Here is a 24,589-nt window from a genome sequence, read left to right as displayed (position 1 = left end):
GAACCTTGCTGCAGATGAATGACCTGAGCTTCAGTGCTGGAGAGGGGCCCAGCCTGCTGCCAACATCTCCCAGCAGACCAAATGAAACACAGGCTCAATTTCCAAATAAAAAGTTCTAAGACAAACTTGTTTCAAACCCGTTTTATTTTTCTGAAGTGAACCGAGACAAAAGGAACTATACAGTTTAATTACAGAATATTGTTAGGTGTTTACAAAAAAAAAAAAAACGTAGAAAATGTACTGACAAAGAGCAAACCTTGGAAGTTTTTCTGCCACTCCCAGAAGTGAGCAAGTCCTATGTATAGTTTCAGAGAGACCTATTTAAGTACTGCTGGCCTAGTACTCTTTGTGGAGAGGGAAAAAAAATACAAAAAACCCCAACAAAACCAACACACATTTCCCCTAACAATATTTAAAAGAAATGCACAGATACATCATAAGCATCTAGTCACACCAATTTACAAATTCCAAAGAAAAACAGCTCCAACAGGTATTGGTACGTACTCACAGGCAGATGTCACGTCCCTTGCAACCTGGCGTCATCACTATCAAACCATTTGCAGCCCGATGCCCAGACTGGTTGTGGAGTGGAGTCTGGTTGGGACCACGACCGTTACCTCTTCCGTTCTTCCCCATCTCATGTTGCTCATCAGCATTCACCGATACTCGGAGCCACGACCCTGAGAACAAAACCTTCCTTACACTTGAATAAGGTGTTCCCCACCCTGTCTGAAGCATTTGAATGGCAAAACATGCAGTATTTTTTATGTATTTAAATACATAAATGTGTATAAATTCAGAATTTCAAAGGCAAAGAATTTTCAACAGTCCTGTGCTTACAAGTCAAATATAGTGATATGCAAAAAAAGCCCTGTTCCAAGACTCAGGCATGGCCTGCATTAATTTTGTCATGTGGTGGAATAGTACCATCACTTGGAGGAGCTTTACTTCTAGTGAATACCAGCCAAAGCAAGTATACTGGAAATACACTGGGTTTGCCTTTATATCTTATTTTGCTTGGGAGGGAATGCTATACATCTTTCAAACGAATTTAACTGCTTTTGTCCCCCCTTTATATACACTTGTCTATATACACACCACATGAGTGTTACACAGCCTTATCTACACAGGCTTGATACAGTAGTGCTGACAAACAGCGGTGGCGTGCAACCTTCAGCAGGAAGCTTCTTTTCTCGGTTAGCCTAAAATAACTCTAACTTGGCAGAAAAGTCCTTTTTATCAGTACACCTCTTTGCTGTTCTTGCCAGCATAGTGGTTCATTAGGGTGTGATCTTTTTCACTCTCCTATGAAAGACTGTTGTATAGCTATGCCAAGAGACTTATCTGTATATAAACCAAGCCCACATGAGTTGGTCAGAAGGGTTTTTTTAATTTTTCCAAGCAAACCCTTTCTAATCTCAATGAACAGGCATCTTATAAGCTCCCCTGTTTACATTTCTGGATTGGATGAGAGTTTTACATACCTGCAACAGGTAACAAAAGAACCAATACAATTTAAGACATCGGTCTGATAACAATGCAAGAAAAACAGAAGTCACTGTTTTAAAAATCAAAAATAGCTCTTGAAAAAAATGGATCTCAAAAATAGATCATGAGAAGAACAGGGAATAGCCCCTTTCTTCATCTGGATGTCTTCAAATACCCAGTCTAAGCTCATCAAGTCACCGGTATCAGAAATCAGAGTCATACAGCCAGCCTGACGTCAGTTTAAGGTTCTTCCACAGATTTACTACTTGATTTTGATTTTCAAGCTTTTCTTGACAACGTACATCCTGATTGTAGAGGGATGTAATTTGAGACACCGCTTTACTTGTGGGAAAGCAATCCCTGTCATCTCTGTCGTCTCCATCCTTCTGTGGATCGTTTCTCTCTTTTGATTCCATGGCTGGTCTGATCAAAAGACCATCCTCATTCATTCTGTAGTCTTTTATTGCTTTCTCCCTTCGTAGCTTCTGGATCCGTGCCAGCTGACGCAGCTCCTCTGGCAGCTCCATGCAGGTGGGCTGATAAGGAAAAAAGAAAAGAAACAGAAAAGAAATCAAATCAATACACATGCATACACATGCTCTACTTCTGTTAGTACCAGATAAGAGCTCCCTCCATAATTAGCCAATGGAACAGAACAATCATCTCATCAGATCTGTGGAACGGATCAACTACCGGCTTACACAAACAATACCTCAGGGGGAAAAAAGCCCCCCCCCCCCCTTCTTTTAAAGGCAACCCAAAGGGAAAAATATTAGACTTGCATTTATTGTTTACTCCTTTATTATGAAGATCTTAAAGATTTAAGTAATACTTCACATACGGGATTTAGATGTGTCCTGGAAAACCATTTGCACTATGAAGTTGTTGTAAACCCCCAAAAGAGGCATAACCAGTTCATGTTTGCTTGTAGGAGCCACTGCAAAGGCAGCTTTCCCAGGCTTTTCATTTAAAACCATGGTATTCTATCCTATGGGTAAAAAAACAAACAAACAAACAAACAAAAAACCCAACCCAAAAAAACACTTATGTGGAAAAAGCCAAGACAGTTAACAACTCAATGAAACAGCTGTCTAGTAAGTACATGAAAGGAGATACACTGCTTGATTTGGTCCCGAGCAGTGCACGGGACACTGTTCAAAATACTACATTCAAGGATCTTGAATGTATTAGGATCTTGAATGTAGTATTAGTCCCTTAACCAGGACTGCAATGCTCACCATCTTTGTAGGAAAGACAACAACAAAAAAACCCGACAGTTGCATTCAGCTGTAGAAAGGGGAATTACACAAATAAGGAAGCTTGATTAAAAAGTAGTAAGAGGCAGCCAAGCAAATTCAATCCTAGCAGGTAGTATGGAGACAACTTCAGGACAACGTACAAGCAGCATAGAGTAAACATTACCTAACAGCAAAAGACTACAGAAAGAGTGAAAGGAAACTGGCAGGACTGCAGGTCAGGGGAATGGAGACTATGAAGTAAGCATCCTTCGGGAAAGCAAAGCCACATCCACGTGAAGAAAATGGTAAGGATGAAGTTACAGAAAGAATCAAAGGGCAGGCCAGAATAATTTTATTAATATTTAACAAAAATATAACAGAACTAATAAAACAATTTCTTTAAACATGAGAGGAGCAGAAAATGTCAACCATGCTGCAGGGCCAAGTGATGATCAGAATACAAAAGCAGCACAGTAAAAAAACAACATTTTTTCTCTTCTACATTCAGCATAAAAAAAAATGTGGAGATTCCCATACCAAAAACATTCTTTATGTACTCAGAATCTGTTTTAGATTGTCCCATAAATACTTAATACTGATACTTGAAATACAAACAGCAAGGTGGATTTCACCCAAAATTCCTGAACAGTGGAAGATGAAAAAACTGAACTAGTAACTATAGTATCTTGCTTAAAACCTGCCTTGATACCCAAGGATTGGAAGATGGTAAATGTTTAGAGAAGGTCCTGGGAAAGATATAGGAAGCAACATGCTGGTAAGTCAGATGTCTGTATGAGCATACTGGTAGAAACACTAAGAACAGAATGAGTGGATATACAGATGTGATGCACTGGAGAAGTTACCACAGCTTTTGTAAAAGGAAGCCATGTCTCACAAAACCTCCATCTAGAAGTCTGCACGGATCCAGAGAAAGGCTAAATAATTCAGCAGGGATTACAGAAAAAAGCAGAGCAAGCACTTACTTGAAAACACCCCACCTTCCGTTCTGTTTAACCAGAAGAATTTACATCCAGCTTCCTAACTCCTGCAGCATCCTACAGTGAGAGGTAATCCACGCCCTAAACCACTTAAAGCCAAGTTGCATGGAAATTCAGGCTGTATGTTCATAACAATTAATATGCATTGTGTGCAGTCCCAACTCATCTGACAATTAGGAAAACTTCTGGCTCAGGCATGCAATTATATTTAAACAGAGAACAGAGTTTATGCCATCATGTGTCATGAATGTGTTATCTGGTATTATACACTGCACTGCCCCTTATCTACTGCAGCTTTACCTTAAGCGCATTGGGAAATCCACTCTGCTGCACAGGCGCGTGCAACTCCCCTATGGTACCAGGGCTCTGCTTGTGAACTATCACCACTTAAACAAGAAAGCACTGCACTTCTAGGAGCACATTTGCTTCTTTACACTGACGGGTTCCCAGGCTGCGTTCGCTTCTTTGAATCTAAGTCCTAAACATCAGAACGCAGCTGCATTTCCAAATACTTAACAACACACAGTATGAATCTACAAGGAGAGTTAGAAATGTAGCACATGTAGCTCCTTTACTAGCTCTTTTCTAGTGACAGAGCTGCAGGGGCACAGAAAGCCATTTTACTTGATGTCTGCATCCACAAGAAGAACAATTACTCCTGGCAGACAGTTATGCTGAAAATGCAGGAAACTGCAGAGACCTTCAGGGTGGGAAGTTTGTGTTGAGGTCTCTCCTCAGCAGTAAGGAAGATTATCAGTTTGAGAAAAACGCTGAAGAGGGAAGCTGAGAGCTTTGATAATGAAGCGCTGGGGACCAGAAGTTACTGTTTTGCATCTGGTTTGTGGCTAAAAAGTCAGTTGCTTAGGAAGGAGTGTCCACTATTGAGAAGACTCAACTACTACTCGCAGGTGATGACACAAGAAACCACAGAAAGTGTCAACATACATTTTCACAACTGTCAGGATCAATGAGATACCTTTCTTTTTCTTTCTTTTTTTTTTTTTTTTTTCCCCCCCCTTTTTTCTCCGTTTTCCTCTTCATTCTCTTCTCCCAGTACTACATCGACAAGGGTGCTGCATTGCCATTTTTGGCTGCTGTGGACCACTGGCAATACTTCACTGTTGCTAGCAGCTGCTAGGATGCATGATGCCCATCTTTTCCGCAACCCTTTCCTGAAGGAAGCTCTAATCCATGGAGTTGCATCCTGCCACCCTGACAGCATGTCTCCCACCTGGCGTACCAGCTCATGGGCCAGCTCCTCAGTACATCTTCTGTTACTGCTGAAATAACTACCAAATGACAAAAGAACGCGTTTGTCCAGAAGCAAGGTGGAAGTCTTGCTGGAAGGGCTGCCTACTGGCTGACCCTAAGGACTTTGTTTCTTTGCCATTTCCAGCAAAACATCTGAAAGACCAAGGGGAAGAAAAGATGGCTGAAACCTCAGGTGAAACCAGGATTACCACCAGTGACTGCTGCAATTGCTCATGAGAATTATGATATCCAAGTCAAAGAGACTCAAACATACTGTTTACACAAAATACATAACTGTTGCTTGCTCTGCTCTTACCAGTTTATTGCTGTGAAAGCAATAAACTGTCATTAATCTCCATTTCTACCAGATTATCTATGGCCTCTGACAACCTAGGACTTTGTTCCCATCAAATTATTTGTGAAAACTTAAGTAAAGGGAAAGTACAAGCTTCTGTTGAAATAAGCTGGAATAACCCCCTCCTCCCCCCCAGCCATGCATGTTCAAGAAACAAGGCAAAATTAGACACAGGTACATACAATTATGCATAAGTCTGAAATCAAGCACTCCTGAATATGTTGAAGGCCACAAGGATGATCTGACCCTTGTACGAGCTGTGCATTTAGCCAGAAAGTGATTCTTGTATTCTGCCACTAAGGGGGGCCTGTTAGAGCACACAGAAACTTCTCACTGAGGAACAAGAGATGCACGTGGAAAACTGACTGCAGAGACTGGGCATACAGAGCCCCAAGGAAGGGTGGTGACAATTCCATTCATCAGCCTTATTCACACTTGTCCTTCCTCAGCTCTCAGTGGATGCAGTGATCCATAAGGGCAAGCGAACAGGCTTGGCTTTTACTCCATGATTACGCATATTCACTTTTCCTTGATGCTGCTTCCAAGAGGAGAAAACACAGAGTCTGGTCCAGATCTGCCCCCAGAGGCTGAACCCTCTGATTTGGCAAGAGAAGGACAGAGTAGGTAACTGCCCCGGTAGTCATTATTCAACATTTATTGGTCACTTTTTCAGCATTATTCAATTCATAGGCAACCTCAGACTGGGAAACCAAAGAATCTTTTTCACCAAGTATGTCCTGATACTGTTATTACACACAAAAGCCATTGGCATTATGAACTTCCAGATGTGGCGGTGACCCAGGAAAGATCAGGAGGATGCTATCATGCTAGTGCAAGCTGAAGTTCAATGTTGTAAACCCTGATCCAGGAGCTGAGATTCAACATGTGACAGCTAGAGGTGGGAAGGAATGTGGCTATGGATTCCATCCAGCTTCAGTACTTCATTTTTAATGAAGTCTCACGATTGAAACTGTGTCTGTGGCTGTGTACTTGTTTTGCAAGTATAGTTTCCATGGGAGTGTCATAAGTTTGGGGGAATGGGAGAAGGAAAAAAAGCATTCTTGTGTGTGACACGACGGCACTCAGTAAGATCAGAGGAAACAAGAGCAGGCCAGGGAAGCATGGCTCTGTTCACTGCTCTAGTCAGGTATGACGTACTCAAACACCTCTGTAGCCCAGAGGCACAACAGAAGGCACGTCTACATAACTAACTTTCCCTTTGTCAAAAGGCTGAAGACCTGATGGTTCTGTTCAGAGGGCACAATTCAAGAACTGAAACAGAACAAGAAGGGCCCAGAAGAGGATTCCTTATCTGGATGATGGAAATCAGCCAGTTTCTGGATCTGGTCATCTTCTCCAAGTGCTTGTAAATCAAAGAGGCCATGGTAACTTGGAGACTCTCTTGCCTAGTGGCTTTCACTCCCACAACTTTCAAGTAAAGGCTTGATGTAACACAGATGGTTCCTGTTCACTCAAGAATTACATCCACCTTCCAATTTGGAAGCTGAAGTAGTGCAAGATATCTTTATGGCCCTGCAGCATTTATTGTCTTTGGCTTTGCTGCAGTCCTGCTTCAGCAACAGAGGCCTCTCTTCCAGTTCTCCAGCATGGAGAGAGCATAGTAGATAACATATTTCAGGTTTCCAAACTGTTTCCCTGGCATGGGTATTTACTTCAGAATCCAAGGAGATCCATTACTTCTGCTGAAGTAGTGTTGGAACTGCACCAGATCGTGTCTGGGGAACAGAGTCATCACACACAGGGACTCCAGTGTTGCTGTTGTTGGAGACTGGCTCCAAAATGAAGTCAAGCTCATTGTACCAGACTGCTGTTCACCAAGGGTCCAAGGTGGAGCACAAGTGTAAATTGTAACTGGTCAGTGTAAAAAGTAAAATAGTCCAGTAAAACCATTTTCCAGGTATCTTTCAACTGTAGCTCCACAAAGTGCACAGAAGGCATAACACAGACCTTAGTGATGGATAACCTTTACTTCTAAACATCCATGAAAAAGCACTAGAATAAATATGGGGGAGGGGTAAATATCTTGACTATTACTTCATTCTGAGAATCAGATCTGAAGAAAGGCTTTTTGATTCAGGGAATTAATACAGACTTAGCCAGAAAACCTAGAAGTTGCACAAAGGGTTGTGTTTTTTTTTCCCCTCTCCGCCCCCCACCCCCTCCCCCTTAAAACAGATTTAGCTGAACTCATCAACTTGCAAAGGATTCCCTTAAAGTTAACTTTGTTTACTTAGTGAAGAAACTGAAGCAACAAACCACATTTAACTAAACCAAATTCCATATTTGGAGTTTAAATATGTCTTGCAAGCAGATTTTAAATAAAGTAGAAGAGACTTTCATTTGTGTGATCTTCTCGCAAGACATAGAAACAACAGAAAATGATTAACAGTGAAATGATGGTGAAAAAGGCTACTTTTACTATCCGTACTACAAGATTTCTAAAGCAACTGCAAGAAGTATGATTATCAGATGTGATATTAAATAGATCTTCAAAATGCCAGTTGAAATGCTCAGGATCAGATTAATTCCTTGGCTAATCTTATGGAATAAATGGATTTACAAAAGGATTGGCTTCAGCAACCTGAGTACCATTTAAAAAAAATTCTACAAACAAATAGCCCAATGCAAAACAGAATTTGTACTCTTTTCACTTTAACAAACTGTTCTTTTCTCATGTGTCATGCCTACTTTTGCATGCATTTCACATTGGAAATTCAGATGTCAAGCTCATTTTTTTCCATGAACTATGAACAACTTTCTTTTTTTGGCAGCTCTCCTCTAAAAAGAAAGGTTTTCAGATATGACCTCTTCCCTCTGTGAAACAACTATGACCTCTTGTGGTTATCTAAACTAATCTCCTCCTAAATCCTCAATAATGGGATTTACTGCTCTGAGCCCTTAAGTAATTCCCAAAGGATTCAAGTCCATGCTTGAGTGCTTTGTTAAATCAGGGCAAAGAAAATACCAATTTCCTCCATGAGGATGGACCCGCATTCTCTTTTCCTAATAAATATTTCAAGACATTTACATCTGCAAAAATGAGGTGGTAACAGGATTTAATGATGTTAGTTCAGTCTCTTTGTGATGAATGAGGATGTTTGACCATTCACTTTTCACCCGAATTTAACACCAGCAATATCTTACATAGTTATTGCAAGCTCTCCTAAGATTACTCAGTTGAGAAGACAGAAAAAGACCACACCAATACCGCTGCTTCTTTGGTTTGCATGGACCTGTTCTTTCCATTAGTGCAGGAAGTCAAACTCCTTAACCAAAATTGTTTCCCCCCTGCTTTAAAAATTAACAAGCAATTACAGAAGTGTCCACCATACAAGGTATCTGGGCATGCAATACTACTGGTTCTATGTAACCAAAGATGCAAACTGTTACTTGACTTTTTTTTTTTTTTTTTTCAGATAACACAAGTAAGAATAAAGTAGGAAGACAAGATAACTGAGAGATGCTTTTACAGAAATAAAAATCTTTGGCCAACAAGAGACAACACTTCTCAGAAACAGCCAGAATATGAAAAACAGCTCAGCACTAAAGATGACAGAACAGGAGAAAAACAGAACAAAATTTGGGGACGAAATGCTCTTACCAAAACAAAGCAACTCTGGCAGCGCCAGGTACCAACACTTCACAACTGCCTGTCCCTCTTCATGCCCTCGCACATACACAGCCCCTACTGAGCCCACAGTTCTCAGTCTCAGATCAGAGTGAAGAGAAGGCACATGTGCCTGTGCCCACACCTCAGCAGCTGCAGCTCACCATGTACAATACTAACTTGAGGTGGATTTGTGCTAATGGACTAACGTGAAATGCAGCTAGGTAGATACAGACACCATCACTTCTGCTGCTGCACGCAGGAAACAAGGTATGTGGCATAAAGTAGGGTGTACAGTTGCAGAAAAGGAAGCTGCTGTAGCTAGGTCCTGCAGAGTTTATCCCTCAGAGCCTCAGATCACATCACAAGCAAAGACATACCTACCTTCCTGCTCCCCAGGTGATCTCCAGACTCGGTCCGATAAGCATTTAAATAATCATGTACTACAGCTGTTAGGTCAGACATCAAATTATCCATTAGAGATGAGTGAAGCAGCAGAAGGTACATAGCCTTCAGAGCAAGTGCTTTAAGCAGAGAAGCTGGAAAGGGTCTCAAGAACCACATGTCGGGATTCTCCTGTGTATCCCAATGCAAATGAAAATGGTTATTTAAGTAGCAAAAATTATAACAAAGCTTTTCATCACATTCTTCTGCAGTTTACAACATATCTCCTGATGCTGATCTCTATTTTCAGTGCTACTGAATGCTTGCAGCTTCTAAGGCCATCTGTGCACAAGCCTGTGGATGTTAGAGAAAAGGGAGTTTTGGGAGGAGGGATTGCTTCTCAAAAAAAACCAAACCAAACCAAACCCAACCCAAAAACCAACACCGACCTATTCCAGCATTTAATACTACGTTCTCTCTCACCCGTTTCTGAAACTAGGTTGTATTCCTAAGAGCTGAGCTGAAAGATCTAAAGGGAAAAAAAAACCTCCCATCAAGGGAGCCAGGGAAGCAGCTGGGGATAGTAACATCTTCAGCCATCACAACTGGAACCAGAAGAACATGAAAATAAGCCCCAGCTAAGCAGCGTGACCATGATACTCTGAACAAAACTGTTACTACAGACTGGCTTACACTGGTATACTTACTACATACATATTACAAAGTCATTTTCCACTTTTAGTCATCAGACCAATAGGAAGATTTGGTTTGGTAAACAAAGGAAAGCATGTTGTCATTTTTTGTGATTTGCCATACAAAATTCTTTAAATTGAAATTTTGAGAGACAGTATTAGAATTCCAAAACTTATATAGAAATAAAGCTGTATTCAAATTAGAGGTTTCACTGAGTAGCTATTATAGCAATATCAAATAACATTTAATCCAGGCTTTCGAGAAAGGTTTTAAGACTATGAACAGGCAGTGCAAAACCACTCAGATTCACTCAGCAAGTTACAAGACTAGTATGAAGGGAGAAAAAATGCTCTCGTAGGAAGGAGATTGTTCCTCTTCAGTAAAGAAATCCTGCCTATATAGTGAGGTCTCATTAAGTATCTAGTTCCCATATTTAATAGCTTCTTTGGAAGTCCCTGTCATCCCCGTCCCCCCCCCCGCCGCCCTGAAAATGCAAGGTCAGGTGATTAAAAACCCAGCAAAAAGATGCCACAACTGGCACAAGCATATTTATATACTGTTTAACTAATTTGATATCCTTCTATGATAAGGTCACCTGCCTGGCAGGTGAAGAGAAGGCAGTGGATGTAGTTTTTCTGGATTTTAGTAAGGCTTTTGATACTGTCCTTCACAGCATCCTTCTGGACAAGTTGTCCAGTTGTGGGATGAGCGGGTTCACGATGCGCCGGGTGAAGAACTGGCTGAAGGGCATGGCTCAAAGGGTTGTAGTGAATGAGGCTATATCTGGCTGGCGACAGGTCACCAGTGGTGTTCCTCAGGGTTCAATTCTAGAGCCAGTTCTGTTCAATATATTTATCAACATCTGGATGCAGGAGTTGAATGCACCATTAGCAAGCTTGCTGATGATACCAAACTGGGAGGTGCTGTTGACTCTCTTGAGGGAAAAAAGGCCTTGCAGACGGATCTAGATAGACTGGAGCATTGGGCTATGATTAATGGGACAAAATTTAACAAGTCCAAATGCCACATTCTGCACCTAGGACGGAGTAACGCCAGGCACAAGTATAAATTGGGAGAGGAGTGGCTGGAGAGCAGCCCTGCAGAAAGGGATCTGGGGGTGCTGGTTGACAGCAGGCTCAGTGTGAGTCAGCAGTGCACCCTGGCAGCCAAGAGGGCAAACCACATCCTGGGGTGCATCAAACACAGCATAACCAGACGGTCAAAAGAGGCGATTATCCTGCTGTATTCAGCTTTGGTGCGGCCTCACCTTGTGTACTGTGTGCAGTTCTGGGCCCCACAATTTAAGAAGGATGTGAAGGTCCTTGAGTGCGTCCAGAGGAGGGCAACAAAGCTGGTGACAGGGCCAGAAGGAATGCCCTATGAGGAGCGGCTGAGGACTTTGGGCTTGTCTAGTTTGGAGAAAAAGAGGCTGAGGGGCAACCTCATTGCTCTCTACAGCCTCCTGAGGAGGGGAAGTAGAGAGGGAGGTGCTGATCCCTTCTCCCTGGGATCCAGTGATAGGACACATGGGAATGGCTCAAGGCTGCACCAGGGGAGGTTTAGACTGGACATTAGGAAACATTTCTTTACCGAGGGGGTGGTCAAACACTGGAACCGGCTTCCTAGAGAGGTGGTCGATGCCCCAAGCCTGTCAGTGTTTAAGAGGCATTTGGACAATGCCCTTAATACCATGCTTTAACTTTTGGTCAGCCCTGAATTGGTCAGGCAGTTGGACTAGATGATTGTTGTAGGTCCCTTCCAACTGAAATAGTCTATTCTGTTCTGTTCTATTTATCAAGCTTATGTTCCCAAAATCTTAGGAGCTCCTGGCCCATTAAGTTTTGCTTGTCCCCATCTGAAAGATTAACAAAACCAAGGACAATAGAGAATAATGATTTGGCAAATTCTGCTGAACTGCACAAGCAAGGAAAAAAATCACTACTCTCATTTTTTCATTCTAATAGTGCTGGCAATAAAAGTTTCCTCTTTCCCTACTTGACCCAGGATTCATTTTAACCAACTTGTTCTGTTGGAACTGGGTTTCAAAATTAGGCAAATATATTAAGATATCCAGAACATTTTTTACCCGAGTTATATATATCCTCTATTGTACAACCTTTATGGTTCTTCAAAACCTCAATTTCAAATGAGCTATTAGGAAATACCAGCATGAGCACTGATGCCAACTAAAGCTTGCATCTGTCTCCCGAGTCAGTGTTACAAAATGTCCTTAACTACAGCAATTTGACCACTGCATAGTGCCATGCTCTTAAGAAAACTGACAAAAAAAAAACATCGCAAGAGGGGCAAAGCACAGCTCACAACTGAGTCTTCAGAAGGTGCCTCACTGAATCACTCACTGAAGCCATCTGCTGCCTGCACTTCATGATGGCATCCCATTTGGAAGGTATCTTCAAGTGCTGCATCAAACACTCCTGTAACGTGCAGACACGGTGCGGAAGGAAGCCGCCTGTTGCCATTGAGAACTGCAGAGCATCAGCAACCTGTGATGGAAGGGATCAATATGCCATGACCAGCATTCGTTAACCCAAGGCAAAGAATGTGGAGGTTTGACAGCGGGGATGCATGTTAGAAGTATGCTGCCAACAAATTAATCCTCATTTTGACTGCATACAGTTGCAGAGCTAGTAATCTGACTCCTTAAAGCTGTTAAGTCACACAAAAGGCTAAATTAAGTTTTAAGAATGACTTACATCTAAGTTACATGCTGTATTAGTCTAAGGCTCTTTCTAGCCCAGTAGTCTTGTCTCCAGACAGCAGGTGGTTAGGAACAGTATCAGAAGAGAGTAAACCCTGATACTTCTGGAGGATACTTATGGTTTTGCCTTTTATCTAAAACCTGAAATAGTGATGCAATGTAAGGAAAACATGGTGAAAGAATATGTAAGCCTAAAACCTGATTTTGCCAGTAAGACTCATCTTTGACAGTGTACAGAGCCAGAAGGGAAGCAGACAACAACCTCCAGCAGCAACTGCATTGCATGGTGTTTGCTTGTTTTGTATCCTGGTTTCATCCCTTTTACCCTTTCGCACGAGAGCAGGAACAGCCCTGACTCTTGTCCCTAACCAGGGAACACAAAGGTGAGTGGGACTGTTGCAGCAGGTACAGAGAGAAGACAATGGAAAAGGGAAGCCTGGAAGAGAGTCTGCTCACCTGGGGAATGGAGAGGGGAAAAAAAAAAAAAAAAGCCTGTGTCCACGCTCAAAATCTGAGACTGAGCTATCTGTCATTAAAACAACCTGCCCTTCAGACTTCCTCTGCTACTCAGAAGCCCAGATTCCCACTCTCGTTCCCTGAAACCCCCACTGACCTCTCATAGCCCTTTTCTCCTTACTACTCTCTCCTGAGAAACCTTAAGCCAACACTCAACACAAGCATCCACAATCCCACCAACAAAACCCATGAGCTCACAGGGCAGCCCAGTTTTACTGCAAGGGTTACAGCTGAAGCCGCTGTTCGAGCTGTTCTACCACACGCTGCCCATGTGCTACCTAGACCAGACCACATTGTGCTTGGCAGCACCAGTTCAGCCCCTGCAATAGTGACCACAGAATTGTAACTGACCTCTTCTGGCCTCTGATAGAGAGGGTAAATTTCAAGACCAAACCTGCATTCCTAACTTATCTATAAAGTCCTTGGGGGGGGGGCGGGGGGGCAGGGATAATCTCTTCCCGTCCAATAGCAAAGGCAAACAAGCTGGTATGATTTATTAATGAATACAGCTGCCTCTAAGGCATCATCTAAATAGCTAACTGCTGCCTTCTCTGGGAGAGAAGCCATGTGTTTGCTAAGCCTACCAGAAGAAAGTGCTAAGCCAATCCATTTACTGAATTTCCAAGGAATAAAAGATTGTATGAAGGTATTATGAAGAAAATGCAGAACATTAGAGCACCACAAGTAGAACAAGCAATCTTGGACTAAGGAAAGAAATGTGAGACCTCCTATGCTCTGTGGTAGGACAGAGAATCTCCGACTGCCTATATTTCTGCTAGGCCGACTACATTGCTGCAGGTCAAAGAAATCTACAACCACTAGCTGAAAAGTGGCAGGAAGCATACCTGGAGAAAGGAACTGCAACAATGCAAACTGATGAGTTCACTGAAGAGAAGAAAATGGAGAAGACCCAGGTGAAGCTGACCTTCACTGGATTGTAAGCACAAATCCCCAGGTAAAGAGGAAGTTTCCGTCATTCATTACTGAACAGTCCTCTGTATTGTACTTCTGACCGCTAAAACCTTCTCTGGCTTTTTGCTCTCAGTGGCCAAACGCAGATGAAGAGGAACCTCAGGAAAGACCTTCTCAAGCCATAAGTTACTTTTACTCAAAGTCAAAACAAAGATGATGTTCAAATCTATGGAAATATATTCCAGTCTTCTAGATAGTTAGAGAGAGGGTTTCTAGTAAAAAATTTCAATGCTTTCCAAACAAGGAGAGAAAAAGACTTAAATATTTAAACAAAAATGAAAGCGTCTTTGCAATCAATATTCATAAAAAGTCTAATCTGAATGAACAAGGTTATAGAATTACCTTGCCCACAATGGAAACAATGTTTTACCTTTTACTGTGAAAATCTTTGTCCAAAGTCATTGCATGCTAATGGCTTGGATTCAAGAGCAGAAAAACTATCACACGCTAAAGAGTAGTGTATGTGCATTGATCTGTGGAACCAGACAGCAACAGTGACTTCTTTACTTGTACATATTATGATTAAACCTTGCATGGACCTCTGTCTTATGGAAAGTCTCAAGCTGTCAAATTTTCTTTATTCTTTCAGCACACACCTCTAGGAAGAATTGTATTATTTCTTTTGGTAGTACACAGATAGGCAACCAACAACATTTTACAACAGACATGGAACTCAGAGTGTGAGAATGCTCTAGCCTCATGATGCAGCGTTGAAGTGTCCCAGAAGGCAATGTTAGGGATGTAAGCACTCACAACAGCCAGTTGTCTGCTCACTATGCAGCTTTTTAGGCTGCTATAGCCCAAGAGGGATATGCACACACACCAAGGCAGTCAAATGTGAAACAGCAGTATCAGACTTCCACAAACATTATCATTAAAAGTTACTTCAACAGGTGATGCTTAAGTAATATGAGAACATCAGTGGGGAAGACAGTCAGTGAACATCAGAAACTTTTCACTGCCACCCTCTACATATTGTGTTAATTACATTAGGCTACTTATTGCAAGGAATAAATAGTTGCAGCAACTGGCCAAAACCAGGGATAAATAAGACTTTCAAATTATGCAGACGGGATCCCATCTAACCCAGAGTTCTTCATTCCATTGCTGTGTTTTTTAAGCAGAGTCTCACTTGCGCGCACAGCCTGTTCCAATTTTAACAACACCGAGAAGCTGTCTCTAAGAAGTGCTTCACAAAAAGCATCTATGAGAGTTTGCTCAGAGGTATCTCCCAGTTATTTGCTTCAGTAGCACAGAGTAGAAGACAAGACAGCTTAATGGCTTAATGCCACAATATCAGGTACACTGCACGGTAGCCAAAAGCAGACTACTTCACTAGCTTACTCACATTAGAAGTACGATTCAGGCCAATGAATCAGAGTAATTGAATCTAAGCCTAGAGATCTATCACTGCAAGAAAAGCATGCATGTCAGCTCATACCAAGACAACAGAACAATGAGTGCAATTCTGTGTACCTCAGACCCTAGGGTGGACAGTTCTGGTTAGTTATTTCCACTGTATCAGTTACATGTTCTAGCGAGTACAGTTGGGAGCACTGATGGGAATTTTCACCCCTACCTTTTTCATGCAGTCAAGACTTAACACTGACACTGACTGATATTTGACCTGTAATGGAATAACATAATTTTTAGGGACAAAAGGCCAAACTACTGACTGGGACTGAGAGAAATGGACTGAGAGAAACCTCTGCTGTATAAAGCTTACTACTTAGCCCAGATTAGGGCTTTAAAGCATCACTATAGGCAGTCATAGATATGACATGAAAAGTCAGTATATAGGCAAGGACAAGTCATATGTAACTATGCATAACATCCATGCCCATTATGAAAGATCACAGCCATTATGTTATTTTCTTTGCTCTTGAAAGGCTCCAGTTCTCCTGTTAGTCACACAACATTAACTACCACAACTACCAGGGCCAGCACCAGCAAAAACAGATTTCTGTGGTAACCTGGCCTGTTCTCTCAGTTCCACCACTGCTTTTATTAGCGGGTGCTTCCCAGTGCTGGATACCTGTAGCCTCAATCTGTTTCTACACTTGTGAAACAGGCAGAAAGAGTAACAAAGAATATAAAGCACAAGCTGACTTGGCTCTCCTTTAAGTCACGGTAGCCTCAGGTTGTGCCAAGTTTGATCAAGACCAGTTAATACATCTTAAAAAAAACACATTAAAACTTGCTGCTAATATTAGATATTAACTGCCTTTTAAAATGAGTCTACACAAGACTCCAAATAACAGTCAGCCTTGCCTGCTGGCTCGTTTTAGCTAGAACAAAAATGCTACATTTACATGGTTCAACAACTGCCACATTCTACTAATGTTAAACCTTCTCTGAGAGAGTGCCCTGAACAAGGCTGAAGTTTCTCTTGAAACTTTTGTTCCCAACCACAATATTTGAAGGGTACCTGTGTATCAAAGACATTGGAGAGAAGGACACCGTACTGGTGAAAGAGGCAGTCTGAGATCCAGCGGCAATCATGCATGACCTGAAGCAAGAAAGAGCTGTCAGACAAACTTGTGTCCAACTGCAAGTTTTTTGGTGCAGCTAGATCATTATATGTGTATATGGCCTCTGCCACCACACATGTCCTCACACACCCTGTACCCTTACCTTCAAGATGTTTTTGTCTTCCAGCACCATTTGTAATCCATTTTTGAAAGCCTGAGGTCCCAGAAGGAAGATATCAAATAGAAAAATACGGCTCTTTGTTGCTATCTAAACAAATTCAGTTGCAGAGAAAATGAGTGAGGGACAGAAGAACAAAGGATTTGAAAGTAGGAGAGAATGCATTGTGGCTTGCCCACAAGCCATAATCTCCTATGTACAGGCTTATGTTGGGGAAAGCAGGTTCCATAAAAAAAAAAAAAAAAAAAAAAAAATCCATAAACAAGTCTTGTTTTTTCCAGAGATGCTCAGAGACTCACACAATAATTAGAAAGAGTGACCCAGTAGTCTACTATACAGTTATATGCATCATTTTGAGATATATCAAGAGCAAACCCTATGCACAGTACTTAAAATAAATTCCTACAGCTATTATGATGACATTTTTAAAGAACCACTTCCAACAAAACTCTTGTGCCCAAGACATTCCTTTCATTGTCAAAGACCACTACCAAAGAAATAAAGGACATTGTTTTCCATCCTAGCATTTCAAACAGGATATAAAATTTAGGTTTTGCCTATGTTCAAATTGATAATGGTTTAACAAAAGCCATTATTTAAAAGCAATTTAGCCATACCAAAGCAAACATTTTGCGGACACTTACTTCTGCATAAACAAGTTAAGTTTGAAGCATGAACTCCCACACGAGTTTTTGCTTCGGATAAGCACGCTCACTTTTAAACCAATTGAAAAATAAACTAAGACGATTTTGAGCTAACATATTAAGCTATTCTCCTTTCTGTCCCTTCCTTTTCAGATGTTGATAATATCACAGCTAATTAAGATACTGTATCATCTTTAGATGGATTTTACTCCTTCAATTATATTGGCATTGTGGTTAGGCCTTGCAGTTTTTCAATAGGTAACAGCTGTACTAGTGTAATACCTCTACCTGTATACAAGTATATAAAGATGGCAAAACAAATATGTTACATTGTTATATACAAATGTATATAGTACATACAAGTTAAGTAATTATTATATTGCCTTATAATGGCATAATTCTTTCCATAACAGGTCTTTTACGAAATACCTGATCTGTCTTGAAGAACATCGTATCTCTTACCAAAACAGTTACATGAGTAAGTCTTAAACACAGGCTAATCCCCAAATGTTTCTCAGTTATGCCTCTGTTTAGTGGCACATTTGGGGAAATATCTGCCTCTTACCTCAAGCCATGAGAGTTTTCCGTGACGACACAAATTAACACCTTCTCCTGCTACACTGAGAACGCACTGCTGTTTTAGGTGCAGCACCTAATGAAAAAAATAGGGATAAAATAAATAGTGCCAGAGAATGATAGGCAGAGGGACAAATAGTAAACTGTGATTTTTCTGGTCATGATCCATATTTAAAAATGTAAATACAGATCAAAACCACAATGAATCTCAGGTATATAGTGATGCAAGAGAAACAGGCATGGTATCAGTCCAGTTACAGATAAGACAGCTGGAAATTCTGCAACTAGAAACATCAATGACAGATTTAGCAGAGATTATGGATAACTAAAGAATACAGACGCCCTGATCTCCTCCCAAGAAACTCTCCTAAGTAGGTTTTAGGAACTTCCTTAACATCACATAAAGAAGATGTTCCTTTCAGTTAAGAAAGAAGAACTCATTTTCTAAGGTATAAAAGAACTCTCACAGACACGAAAAGTTTTCAGACAATTAAGATAAAGCAACCCGTAGTGCACATGTAACTCAAGAGTAGAAGGCATAAACAGAAATAAAAAAGCCATCTTCTTTTTCAAGCAACAGTTAGATTCCTCTGTAAGCAGGGAAATCTCTTCCTGTGGGCAAAAAGCTTTTTCCTCTGTATATGCAATAGATTTACCATAATAAAAGCCCAAATCACAACTGATGTTACTGCAAGACAAAATGGCATGAAGGACCTATAGTATTGCTGGTCTAATTCAGAATCTAAAAAAAATGCTATGAAATTTAATAATAAATCCATCATTGGCTCTGAGTTCTGAAACAAAGCCTTTCTACCAAGTCCACTTATGTTGTTATACATGATTTAAGAGGAAAAGGTCCAGGCATGTCTGGAGTTCCAGACACCTACAAAAGCAACACAATCAATTCCCTCTCCAAATGCCAACAAATCCTCATGTTGTTCCCTTCCTAAACAAAATAATTGTTCACTAAATAGTAATACTGACCCTTCACCTCAGGTACTGGGGATACAGAGTCTGAAAACAGCAACCAACACACACTGATGCAGATTCACATCCACCCACTGCAAACTCACGTGCACTGCACTCTTTCCCTGCACGTATGCATATTTTAAATATACTTTGATGCCACTAGAGATACCATTTCTACTTGACTTAAAGAAGCCAGTTACTGCCTATTACTCAAATGTCACTACAGTCTCCAGAAGTGATTGCCAGTATAAGACGTCATGAAGCAGGGCTCACAATCCTGCCACCTAACGGATCTACTGACAATTAGAACGGAACAGGCTTAGAAGTCTTATACGCAGCACAAGAGCGTTCATTGTACTTACTGCTGGGCCAAATTTCTGCTGGAAACAATCAACAACTGTGTATTCCACATTCTCTTCTTCTTTCTTCTCTAAAGAGAAGAAAGAAAAAAATCATTAGACGCTGCCTATACTTCAATAAACTTTGTACAAAGTATGTATTTTAGTTGTATAATCACTCTACTTTTCTGGTTTAGCTGTTCAGTTCTTCCCTCTCTACTTCCTGTACACAGCCAAACAGATTACTGAACTGTCTGATTCAGATGCGTACAGTCCAGAGGATGAGCCAAAATTCTGTTTTTTGACAGAAAAACTGGCTGTTTAAAAGTGAGTTGCAGCGTTACTTTTTGTCATTATGATGCATAAAGGAAACAAAAAAGTTTCAGTTTAAAAAATTACATCCGTTAAAAAAAAAAAAAAAAAGGACTCTAATTCCCAGGTTTGCCCAGGGAAAGAAAAGTATTGTAACAAAGACAAAACTAACAGACAGTGACACCACAGAACACAGACAACTAAGTGATCAAGGGGACAAAGAGAATTTAAGCCAGATTTTAATATTTTTAACACCTGCTTAACAATGTCTAACGAACAGGCAAAGAAGGGTTCTTTTAAAGATTCTCCCTTCTCTTTAGGCAAGGTGAAAATATTAATAATATGCATCTATGACAACACAAGGACAATCTTCTAAACTGTAAAATAACAGTCAATTGAAGGATCATAAAACCAAATTTTTAAAGGCTCTCCCAGATCACATCAACCCTTGCTCATTTTCTCCCCTGCTACCCAGGTAAATGCAGCTAACCTTCCTTTAGCCTATACAGGTCTTGCACTCTTGTCACAGCTCTACGAGAACAGAACAAGCTGATCACATTTTGGATCTGTACCTGCGTATGTGTATACAGCAGGACCCACACAACCAAATCGTTGCAAACACATGACAGCCAGCACAGAACCAAAGAGTCTTATTGAGCTTTGGGTTATCTATGCCACATACATTTCAGGAACAAGTATAAGATTAAAGCAATCACCAGAAAGGAATGCTCACTGGCTGAAGCACTTTAATTTATCCAAAAGATCAGTTGTGCCGCTCAGCCACTTTTACAGTTGATGAGATCTACGGGATAAACATTCTGGAAAGCAGATGGGTTTCCTTCTGATGTTGTAAACGTATCTGCAGGCAAAGAGCATGTCTGCAGATAATGAGCTCTGTACCTGTCTTTCTGTGACCATTGTTCCTTCAGAGTACATCCTGTTCTGATACAGGCAAACCAAGAACTTACAGCCTCTGGGAAAGATGTTGGCTGACAAAGACAAGCTAACTACATTGCTTGACTAATATCCACGTTACCTGACTAATATCCACATTACCTGAGAAGGAGTATTTTAAGCCATTTGAGGCTCTGAGCTGGCTCTCTAAGGAAACACAAGGAGAACTCCGTGAGCTACAGTCTGCTGGTCCTGTGTCTGCTTGTTTGTTCCCTTCAACAGCTGAAGTGCACCTGCACGAGCAAGGCAACCATACGTAGCACAAAAGTCAAAACATTACACATTCTACCAGCATGGACATTTTATTAAAGAAAATTATTTCATCAAATGCCATCTACCTGCATCCAGACAATGAACTGCTGCATGTGAAGCAACCTCCCAATCCAATGTGCATGGTTCTTAAAGAAGATCTTGAAGCTACCCAACAATAAGCTTATTTTGCACAAAAGGGCCTTTATTTCAGATAAAATTTCACATTTATTCTGAAAGTAAAAGTTGAAAGCAGAACCTGAATGGTTGTTCACTGCAAAGGTCAGCAATGGTTTCAAGGGAGGAAAGAGTTCAAAGTATAAAGAATGAAGTACCTGACCTGAGCCCAAGAACCAAGCAATTTAAATATCTGTAAGTCTTCACACTGAATCAATAATATTTGATGCATTAGTTAGCTACTGTAATTGGAGGGCAATTTTACAAGTTCACCAATACATAAAACAGTTATATGCACTGAAACTTTACTGTAATTAAATGGAAGTTATTAAATCATATAAAATGGTAGCATCTCAGGACCAAAAAAAAATAGTAAACATTCACCTAACTGAAAGATGTCACATATAAGATGCTTAATTTCTATGACAGGACAGTCTGAGGTCAAGAATACTTCACTGGGAAATATGATTTATTAGTATAAATTTCCTTATATTGATATAAAACCATCCCACTATGATTATAGAGCTCCAATCATGTACTCCTCTATCTCAATAGAATAAAACATCAAAAAAAGTTTCTGATCAGCCTTTAGATGTAGCTGAAGAATCTTGTATCTGAAATTGTATATTTAAAGGATTAACACAGGAATTTGCTATCGAGGTGAGCACATTCAAGTATGTGTGAATGTAGGCTTACTTAACAGGAAGAAAAAAAAAAGACAGCAGCAAGCAAGAAGACTGCTGCTAATCACAATTCTACGTGCTTTTTAACTGTATTTTAAGGACTATTCAGTAGACAGCACTTCATTCCTACTTCTCTTAAGAGGAAGAATAAACTATTCAAATGTGGTGTTGGGAGGAGACTCAAAGCAAAGCCATCTAGGCACGTGGGTCTGCAGGAGTTTGAAACATATTTTTACCAGCTTCCCAAAGTCACATTTATATATGCTTTGAGAGCATCTGTATAAACCTAACCTTCCCTGTGCAATGGTAGTGGAACTGTTCCACCACAGAAGAAATGCTCATGGGAAATCCTCCCTGAAACCACAAGCTGACAAGGAAGCAAACCAAGCAAATTCTTCTACCTAGGAACACTAGTGGGAAGAAATTTAAAAAAAAAAAAAAAAAAAAAAGAAAGAAAGACAAGAAAAAAGCAAGAGAGAGAAACTGATTGTAAGCAATAGCTTGAAAGAACCTTTTACACAGTGGAGGTCTTCCACTCACCAACTTGTTCACCTCTTTAGAGCAGAGAAATACAAACTTGGCGCAGCTGAGTCTGAACTCAGTGTTATACTAAATGTAAGTGGTGGCTCCCCTCGCAAGCACATCCCACCCCTTCTCCTACCGTGAAAGGAAGGAAACATCTCAACATACTCAGAGAGCATTGCTGTTCCCTTCCCTGAATCTGGTTCGTCCAGCAATTCCACTGCAACAGAAGCGAACAATTTATACTCTAGTGCTGACAAGCAACATTTTGACACTTGTTATCTCCCAAAAAAAGGAGAATCATAACTGATAATAACTACCATAGGATATGGCCATACATGCAAAAGAAAAAATTTAACCCAAAGCATAGTTTAAATAATTTTAAATTCACTCTGATGTACAAATCTATATAAAATAATTTACATCGGTAGCCTAGATAAGGTGCATTTCAGAACTCCAGCATTTAAACAAGACTAATGGCTTAGCATCTCACCAAAACCAAAGTCAGTATCAAACTACAACTAATTACTTTACAGACTATTACATATACAATAAAGCAGGTGCAAGGAAAAAGGCAGAATGGAGTCAATTAGTCACTTGATAAGTCCAATAGCTGCCTTCTAGCTATTTCCTCCTCAACACTGTGCTCTTTGTCCCCGAAGCAAAGCAGATCCCCCAAGAGAAAAGCACAGGACCTTTATACGCTACAAATGTTTTTCTTAAATAATCCCATATTCTTATCACTAGTGAATCACAGAAAGAGGCTCAGCTAAAGAGACCATTTAATAGAGATGCTTTTGCCTGTGCAAGAGTAAAAGCAAAACCAAGTTAACTAGAACTTTAAACAATTTAAATTCCCAGCAGAGTCCATTAGTGAAAGTCTTGCACATCTAAGAACATATACAGTGAATGTAACTTGCCTTCAGGACGTAAACAGGGCGCACACTTATCTCAACTGATTACCTTTGGAGTGGTTACTTTCATTACCAGTCTTATTGGACTTTATTCATTATTTAACTAATGAGCTTTAATGCATTACAGTCACAAGACCTTCACAAAGCGGGGAATAATTATTTCACTGATAGATAATTGGGGAACAAAAGTTGTGTGATTTATACATTCTGATTCCTACCGATTTTAGAAGAAAGATGTGCAACTGAAGAATTCAGCAGAGTGACCAAAAAATGGATTTAAAATCCTGAACTAAGAGTGGGCATGATCCCTGTACCCCAAAACGCAGTAAGAAAAGCCTCACCATTGACTATTTCATGGCCGAAAAACATCTTTACTCCTGGACTGCTTCTGCCAGTTTCCAAGTTCTTCACTGAAATGAGGGGAAAAAATACAGACATACACCAAGTTCCACTGTTTGGGGTAAAAACTTATTATTTTCAGAACAAAGCAAGACCATAGGACCGGGTAGCACTATTAACTGGGGGGGGGGGGGAGGGGGGGGGGGAATCAAGCAATGGGTTATTTATTCTTTCACTCTGAGAAGAGGCTTTCCATGAGATGACTGTGCACCAACTCAGGGCTGCTACACCTACACAGCCTCACCGCTGAGCACAGGCAGGTGCTGCTAACTTCTGCCCCGAGTACCTGTGGCATTCCCCCCGCTGCCGGCTTTGCCTGCCGGGAAGCACGCGTGGGGCGCAGCGGGCAGGCTCGGGGTGGGAGACTGCCCACGCCACCCGTGACACGGCGCCCACGGCGGAGCCAGGCGCCCCCGCCTCAGCCACCGGTCTCACAGCGCGGGGCTCGCCTGCGCCCCTCCCGCTCCCCTCGCAGGCGCTGAGGCGGCGCAGGGCCCCCACCTGTCCGCAGGAGGAGGCTCCGGTCGGGGTTCACGTGCTGCAGCACCCCCTGGAAGACGCCGCATTTTAAGGTGACTTTAACGGTTCTCCCCAGAAGGGCACCGAAGCGCTCGCTGCTGAGGGCCATGGGGCGGCGGCGGGGACGGGGCTGCCCCGGCGGGACGCCAGCGGCACACAGCGACGCGGGGCTGCGGCGGGACGCCGAGAGGCCCCGCCCACCCCGCGGGGGCGGGACCGCCGGAGCCTGCACCCAATCGCGGCGGGGAAACCTACCGCCACGCGCGGAGGGCAGCGAGCGCCGCGCCGCCTGCCGGGAGCCGCCACTCGGCCTCGGCGGTGGCGGCCGCCGGGATGGCGCCTGCGCCCTGGCGGGGCCTGCGGCGCGCGTGCGCGCGGGGGCCTGTCGGCGGCCGCCGGGCGGCTGAGGGGCGGGGTGAGGCGGGCGGCGAGGGCCGGGCCG

The 24,589-nt window shown here is 41.7% G+C and overlaps 1 protein-coding gene across 1 annotated transcript; it reads right to left on the bottom strand.

Moving 5' to 3' along the window:
- Window positions 1-1,535: 1,535 nt before the first annotated feature.
- Window positions 1,536-24,291, bottom strand: EXD1 (exonuclease 3'-5' domain containing 1). Its single transcript, XM_082318765.1, has 11 exons — window positions 24,130-24,291; window positions 23,571-23,639; window positions 22,484-22,535; window positions 20,787-20,917; window positions 19,443-19,510; window positions 18,101-18,187; window positions 16,877-16,981; window positions 16,671-16,751; window positions 12,396-12,539; window positions 9,343-9,534; window positions 1,536-2,024 (listed from the first exon to the last, which is right to left on the bottom strand). Exons 1-11 carry the CDS (start codon window positions 24,254-24,256, stop codon window positions 1,692-1,694), a joined length of 1,389 nt encoding a protein of 462 aa, XP_082174891.1. The 5' UTR covers window positions 24,257-24,291; the 3' UTR covers window positions 1,536-1,691.
- Window positions 24,292-24,589: the final 298 nt, after the last annotated feature.

Source organism: Platalea leucorodia (genome assembly GCF_965183815.1).
Source record: "Platalea leucorodia genome assembly, chromosome: 7".
NCBI classification, from domain to species: domain Eukaryota; kingdom Metazoa; phylum Chordata; class Aves; order Pelecaniformes; family Threskiornithidae; genus Platalea; species Platalea leucorodia.
The sequence above is the reverse complement of the archived record's forward strand: the minus strand, read 5'-3'. Positions and strand labels throughout refer to the sequence as shown.

Coding starts and splice junctions, on each gene's coding strand:
- EXD1 (XM_082318765.1), bottom strand. CDS start 24,256: ATGGCCCTCAGCAGCGAGCGCTTCGGTGCCCTTCTGGGGAGAACCGTT. Junction 19,511..20,786: donor CTTAAAATACTCCTTCTCAG/GTAATGTGGATA, acceptor TCTTCTCTTTAG/AGAAGAAAGAAGAAGAGAAT. Junction 12,540..16,670: donor CCAATGTCTTTGATACACAG/GTACCCTTCAAA, acceptor CTTCCATCACAG/GTTGCTGATGCTCTGCAGTT.